General features: G+C 40.5%; 1 protein-coding gene across 1 annotated transcript in view; it reads left to right on the top strand.

The window, feature by feature from the left end:
- The first annotated feature begins 2,451 nt into the window (after window positions 1-2,451).
- The window catches only part of aebp1 (AE binding protein 1), a 16,976-nt gene continuing 12,543 nt past the window's right edge, over window positions 2,452-6,884 (top strand). Inside the window, exon 1 of the mRNA XM_035667647.1 lies at window positions 2,452-2,725. Within this exon, the coding sequence (XP_035523540.1) occupies window positions 2,479-2,725 (247 nt within the window). The 5' untranslated portion in view covers window positions 2,452-2,478. The remainder of the gene's footprint in view (window positions 2,726-6,884) is intronic.

The following is a 6,884-nucleotide window of genomic DNA, read 5'->3' as shown; positions in this document are numbered from 1 at the left end:
TCAATTAAGATAATGTAAACTCGTCTATCTGACTCTAGGGTTCAGTGCCTCGAACATGGGCACTTCTGGGTTTGTGTCATGAGTACCTTGCCCCTCTGGTGAAGCCGTGGTCGTACCCTCCACTGAGGTCACCGGACGTTGGGATTTTTTCCAAGGAGTATACAATAAAAAGTTGTGACATACCGGTAACTCCCTAAAATGAACTTTGATGCTTTGATTTCTAAAACCCTGCGTGCAGGAATGCTGCTGACCTCCTAAACACCCACATAACTGCTGCTCCAAGTAAACACATCGCTAGCTTAACACTAAGAAAACAGCACTGAAAACGTCCTTGCTGAAATGCATTAAAAAAAAAGGCAAAATAATTAGGGTCATGTTGTGATTAGGGCACCTTTTGTGGTCCAATTCAAGCACTGTTCAGAACAATACAGCCATGTTAGCGGTTCAGTGATTCTGTATGTTCTGTATCAGCATGCTCCAATACTTACTGCAAAACTAATTACATTTCCATCAGCCTCAGCTGTACTTTGTGTTTAGAGCTAATGAACAAATGTTAGCATGCTAACATGCTACACTAAGATAGTGAACATGGTAAACATTATACCTGCTAAACTTCTGCACGTTAGCATTGTCACTGTGAGCACGCTGTCATGCTAGCGTTAGCATTTAGTTCAGAATCTGAACTGATTGTTTTTGGCTGATCACGGCCCAACAGGTACCGGTCCTGAAGTGATCCGCAGTCTGAACGCACGTCTTTTATCACATTAACCTCCTGTTGTATTCTGCATTGCGTGACAGTAACAGCACTTTAACATCTTTGATTGTCTTACTGTCTAATTAATGCCGATGATCCGCTGATGGAGAGATGACCGAGCAGAACAGAATGTCCCTCTGTTGACTTAAAACGTGACTCAGTTTGTTCACCCAGGAATAAATACTTCAAACCTCACATCTGGTAACAGTTTTTCTGACTGAGTAATGCTGTGTGACCGAATCGGTGACCGAACACTAACCTAAAAAGTATTATGTAACATCCTCATCTAGGTCTTTTTAACATGAGATTGTTTAAACTTGTCATGCATGTTTTAAAGGCTGCAAATCTGAATGGAGTTTTTCCTGAATCCAGTTTGAAGATTTTGGAGAGTCTGCTCTGGTAAATCGGATCAACACTAATAATCAGGACACGTTATCTTGCAGAGGAAGTCCTCCAGAGTCCAGAATGACCCTCAGACCAGTCGGAGCCACCTGACATGTTTGATTTTAAGGGCAAATTTGTTCTTACTGGAATTTCTTCTTAAATGGAAGTTTTAATTGTACAAAAACTGTCCATAAACATTAAAAACACCCATTGCAATGTTTTGGAAAAGGTCCCAAGAAAAGCCAGCGAATCCTGGAGGGACTGATAAAACAACCAGTGTGTAGGATTTAGTGGCATCTAGTGGTGACATTGCAGATTGCAACCAACTGAATACAGCTCACTTTCAGAGAAACTATGCTGGCCGTGAAACTCAGATAGAAGAAAGAAAGATGGAAATACGGATAATGTTGTGTTCACGGCTTCTTCCGCTGTCCCCAAGTGCCCCAAAAAATCCATTAATGCAGCTTTAAACATACCAGACCAAGTAAACCTGCAGCAGCTAAACCAAAACCACTGAGTGTTGTGAATTGAGAAATCTCTTTGGAGTTCAGCTTTTCATTTAGAAGAAGAAGACGTTTGGGCAAGTTTTTTGTTTTAAAAGTCACATAATATTCTTACTTTAAACTACTAAAACTTTGCACAATTAACCCTTTTATTGGGCCCCATTGCCTTCAACCTCATATTCACTTAAAAAACTCGTTTCAAGTTATGTCTTCTACCATTTAATGTCCTCACTCATCCTCACTGAGTTCTCATCCACATCAACTGCACTCTTTTAGTCTTTCTTTCTTTCTTTCTTTCTTTCTTTCCTCATAGGAATGTCACATGTGGTAGATGCTCCTCCCCTCAGCTCAGAGATGGGTGAGGGGAAAAGGGGGTGAAGGGCCATGAGGGAGAGATCTGACTGAGGAGTATGTGGGAGAGGAGGAGGAGGAGGAGGAGGAGACAGGGAGGTGTGTTACTCTGCTGTGGCTGTTGCTGCTGGAGAAAATCCACTCCAGACAGATGTATTTCCTCCGCTGCAGCACGACCAGGAGGCTGCTTTAAAACCTCCAGCCCACAACTGTTTCTCCCTCTCTCCATGCTGACTCGCCATCAGAGAGGAGGAAGCTCTCCAGACCTCCACGAGCTCATCCTTTTGTTCTCTCCAGACCCTTTCAAGTCTTCTGAGACTTCTTAAGGACCTCAAAGTCTGGTGACTCGAGACAGCTGAATCTGTGCATCTGCAGGTCAGATGTTTGTCATTAGTTATTTTTACAGCTAAGTCGAGTTCAGGGGAGTTCAGGGGAGTTCTTGGAGTTCGTCTCATCTTCGTCAGCGTTGTGTTTTCCATTGGAGAAATGAGGGCTGAGGTGCTGGTCGTCTGGGTGGGTTTGACCCTGTGCTGCGCTCTGGTCTGGACTCGAGAAGATATGAGGGAGGACAAACTCTCCAGAGGCCCGGCTCAGGTGGGAGAAGCCCGGGGACTGGTGGAGCACAGGAGACGGGGGGAGGAAGGGGATGTTGAGATGTCGGACGAGCCTGCTGAAGTGGTGGAAGAGAAGACAAAACCAAAGAAGAAGAAAACACCTGAGGAAATTGAGGCAGGTAAGAAGGAGCTTCTACAAACACGCTTAGCCATGGTAACAGACACAGAGTCTATGGTTCAAATCTGTGATTGAGTTTAAAGGTTATATAGATTCACTGCTGCTAGAGGCTGCACTGGAGCACCAGTATCTCTCTCTCTAATTGAAAGGATCACTATCCACCAGACTCCAGAGACACAAAAACTGTACTTTTACCTTGCATATCATCGTAATATCGTAATTTCATTCAAAGTGGACAGAAACAAAATAAAACTCACCAAAACCGTCTCTGTTAGTGTTTCCAACAATCACCAACTCTGGTTTAGTGGAAATAAATCCTTAATTCACAGAGTTAAACAAGAAAAACCTTCTGTTGCTTTCCTCACAGCCAACAGTTGCACACGGAGCGACTCACACGCTCACAATCTAAATATGATACATATGACCTTTAACATGCAGGTTTTAATACAATTTGTCTTGACCTCTCCTGGCCTCTGCTCTGCTCTGAGCTTCCAGTCACAGCTTGCAGCCAAGACACTGAGGATACACAGACAGGAAAGGCTGCAATCAATCTCTGAAGAAGGAAAACATTTCGGTTGGAGCTCTGTTATCTAGCTCTCTGTCTCCACCTTTCTCTCTGAACTCTTCCAGAGATTTCTTACCCCCATATAGTCACAAAAAGCTTTGAATGTTCACCAAATGACTTGCATTTCAGAGCCAGAATAGGAGAGAGGTTTGGGGTTTTTGTTTTGGTGAAAATATCTCAGTGATTCAGAGATGACGGCGCAGAAACTTTCAGTTGGTGGTCTGACAGTTTCTTGGCAGCCTGACCGAACCTCTGCTTACATGACCTGCTTTCTCTGCCAGAAATACAGGTTACGTACACACGACTGTAAAAGTTTTAACAGCTTGTTTTGTCAAGCGCAATGATCAGAGAATGAGCTTTTACTGTAAGAGTGGCGTCTGTGCCTCAATTATGTCTACTAGAAAGACACATCTGTGAAAAATAGAAAGTATGAGCAACAGCAGAAATATTTCCACTACGATTTTCCGTAAGTGAGTAGGCAGGATTTACGAGAGGGCCCACTTTCAGTAGCATTGATACAATGATGTTCTGAATGTTAACTTTCCGCTGCATGAACCAAAACCACAAGCCAAAGCAGCCAGAGCTTTTCATGTGTGGCTGATTTAGGTTGCACAAAAGGCCATAATTAACAAAACCTGAGAACCAAAACATATTTTTCATTTCTTCAAGCTTTGTTTATCCAGAGGAAGGCTTTGCTGAGCATGCAACATCTTTATCGGCCCTGTTTCAGTCATATTCTTAGTCATATTCTTTAAGAGGGGAGTGAATGCTGTTATCTTCTGTTTACTTTGAAAGCATTTACTCTTTGCATGGACAGAAAATGTGTTGTTGAGCCCTTACCCTCCGAACCCAGACCTAAAGTTCCCATTAAATGCATTGCACAGACTATATGCCCAGAGCCACAAAAAACCAACCAGTACTAATGAAATGTTACCAGCTGTCCAAGATTTCTGTGTTTCAGATAGTTTGTAAATGGAAGCCAAGAATATGGAAGCGTATTCCATTCATTTAAAAATGTTTTAACAAGTCATTATCTCATAATTCTGAGATAAGGTTTCTGAGTAAAGCCCCAATGTTAGGGGCTTTGGGTCAGACTCAGGGGGGCAGAGAGCCAGCTCCTGGAGGTATCTTGTTAATATATAAAAACCGAGCCGATTTTTTCAAAAATTATCTCAGAATTATGAGATAGTAACTGTTTAACTCAGAAACACTGAGCAGAATTTTTCTATTGAGAAAAACTCTCAAAATGATGAGATAATAACTTGTTTATCCAGAAAAAATTAGCAGATTTTGTTTTATTATGAAAAATTAAGAAATAATAAATGGTTAATTAAAAATATAAATAAAAACAGGTAAAAGCATTATTTTTTTTTTTTTTTTTAAATGTTGATAATCCAGCTTCATTTGTCACAAAACCATAATTGTGTCTGAGAAAACTAAACGCTCCAAACTCTGGATCTGGAGTTTATAAGGTAATCTCAGGTTGTTTAATGTTATTTCTGTGTACAGTCACAGAAAAGGTGACTGACAGTAATGAAAAGAGTCTCTGGTGTACTGAGGGTGAGTAATGGATTGGCTGTGAGGGACTGTTGTGTTTAAGGACCAGTGGAACATCAGGAAACATGTCTAGCAGACGAAAACAAGCCGCCCTCTGTGTCTGCGTTGGAGTCTAATGATGGTTGCATAACGACGGTGGATTAGAAACACCTTAAAAGCTCCCTGCAGCCCTTTGAAGATCCCCTCTCTGTAATATTCCAGGTAGTTCAACATGAAACTACCTATTTTATACTTTTACGTCTTTAAGCAGTTTGTCATCAGACACTCGAGGGGGTGTAAAGCAACACTGAGCTGATTAAAGGTCAAAGCTGCAGGTTCTGCCTCCATACATCGGTCTGTTAACCTTATATATTTTAATATGTAAAAAGAAACTAAAGGCTGGATTTGCATGATGTTTACAATGCACACGCTGTAAAATCACTACGTAAGAACTTATAACACTATCTTAAAACCTTTGTTTGAGTTTGTTAAAATGGTTACTTAGTTCACAGAAGTTCTTAATTAGGCCTGACTTCCAATTAGGTTTATTTTTTCAGTTTACATACTCTATTTTTCTAATATTAGCTTATAGCAGATATGTCAGTATCGACATATGTAATAAAATATTGAGGTCTTTAAATAAGTTTAGAAACAGTGTTACAGTTTGTCTACCAGAGAGCCCAGAGAAGATGATTTTACACTGTAAATCTCACTCAGAACATATTCTGCTCACAAAAAAACTCCAAATGATTAAAAATGTTTATGAAAAAGAAAAAGAATGATGTTTTATACTGTAATTTCTGATCCTCCTGTGTCTCTGGTTTTGATCCTGATGAGGTTCACCTGTGTTTCATTGGTTAATCAGTTCTCTGTGTGGTTTCCCTCTTTTAGTTGTTTGTCTCTCTCTGTTCCTGGTTGGTTTACCGGTGGTTCATTTGTTCCCTGTGTTGCCTTTTTGGATTTTTCACTTTTGCTTTTCCTGGACTAGTTTTTGTTTACCTGCACTTGCCTGTAAGTGTACGACTGTACGAATACAGCTGCTCCCGTTCTGGCCTTGTGATGGACACAAGTGTTCACTGTTCAGGTCTAATGTTTACTGGCCAAATGTACTTATTAAACTTTGTCTACACGTTACTACACAGGCCGTGCTGACAGGGGAGGAGAGGAGGAGAGATTGTCTGACAGTATTGCAAATGGCGTAATGTGAAAGAAATAATAATAATAACTTTATTTATATAGCACCTCTTTGACAGACAAAGCAAAATGATAGCCGTGATACATACAAATATAATTAATATATAAATTATGAATACTAAAAATGCAATAATAAGAGCAAAATACAAGCCGTGGAAATAATTAAATAAATACATAAATACATTTAAAAAAACAAATAAAATGGATAGAATAAAGTACAAATATGACATTACATAAAGGCAAGTGGGTTTTAAGATTTTAGAAGAAGGTACTGATTCTGCAAACTTTATTTCTGTCTATTAATCTCTATATCTACTTTAGAGCAACCAGAAGGACTTCAGGCTGCGTACCGCCTCAACATTTCTGCTGTGTAGCCTGTGGAACCCGACGTGCTTATAAAAGTAATCAGTAAAATCTTAAAATCAATTCTATTTGTTCATAATAGTGTAAGTGGGCTGCGGGGCCGTCACTGGTCCATGTGGGGGAGCAGAGAGTCTTTCAGAGAGTGAGAAGAGAAGCTGGACGTCAGTCTGTACAGAGCTGGAACAGGAAGGAGGGGGAAACAGTTCAAACACTAATTAACATGCTGTATCTGGTTTGTTTAACATGTGGATGAACAAAAATGTAAAAACAACTATTTGTGGTTTATGTGGGGAGTTACATGCTGGAACTATTTCTTGGTGAGCAACCCCCCAGTGTGGGGCTAGGCTAACCGTGTCCTGACTCTAGCTTAGTACGAAACTAACCCTTTAAAACACCAAACTCACACAATAACACTAACTAACCGAGCGAGGCAGCGGTGGAACAGCAACAGTAAAATGAGTGTTTTTGTCTCTGGAGTCTGGTGGAGAGTAATAGTGATATT

This window comes from Morone saxatilis, unplaced genomic scaffold, assembly GCF_004916995.1.
Source record: "Morone saxatilis isolate NCDOM2014 unplaced genomic scaffold, NCSU_SB_2.0 Contig21, whole genome shotgun sequence".
NCBI classification, from domain to species: domain Eukaryota; kingdom Metazoa; phylum Chordata; class Actinopteri; family Moronidae; genus Morone; species Morone saxatilis.
Note: the sequence above shows the minus strand (reverse complement) of the source record. Positions and strands in the feature narration are given on the sequence as shown.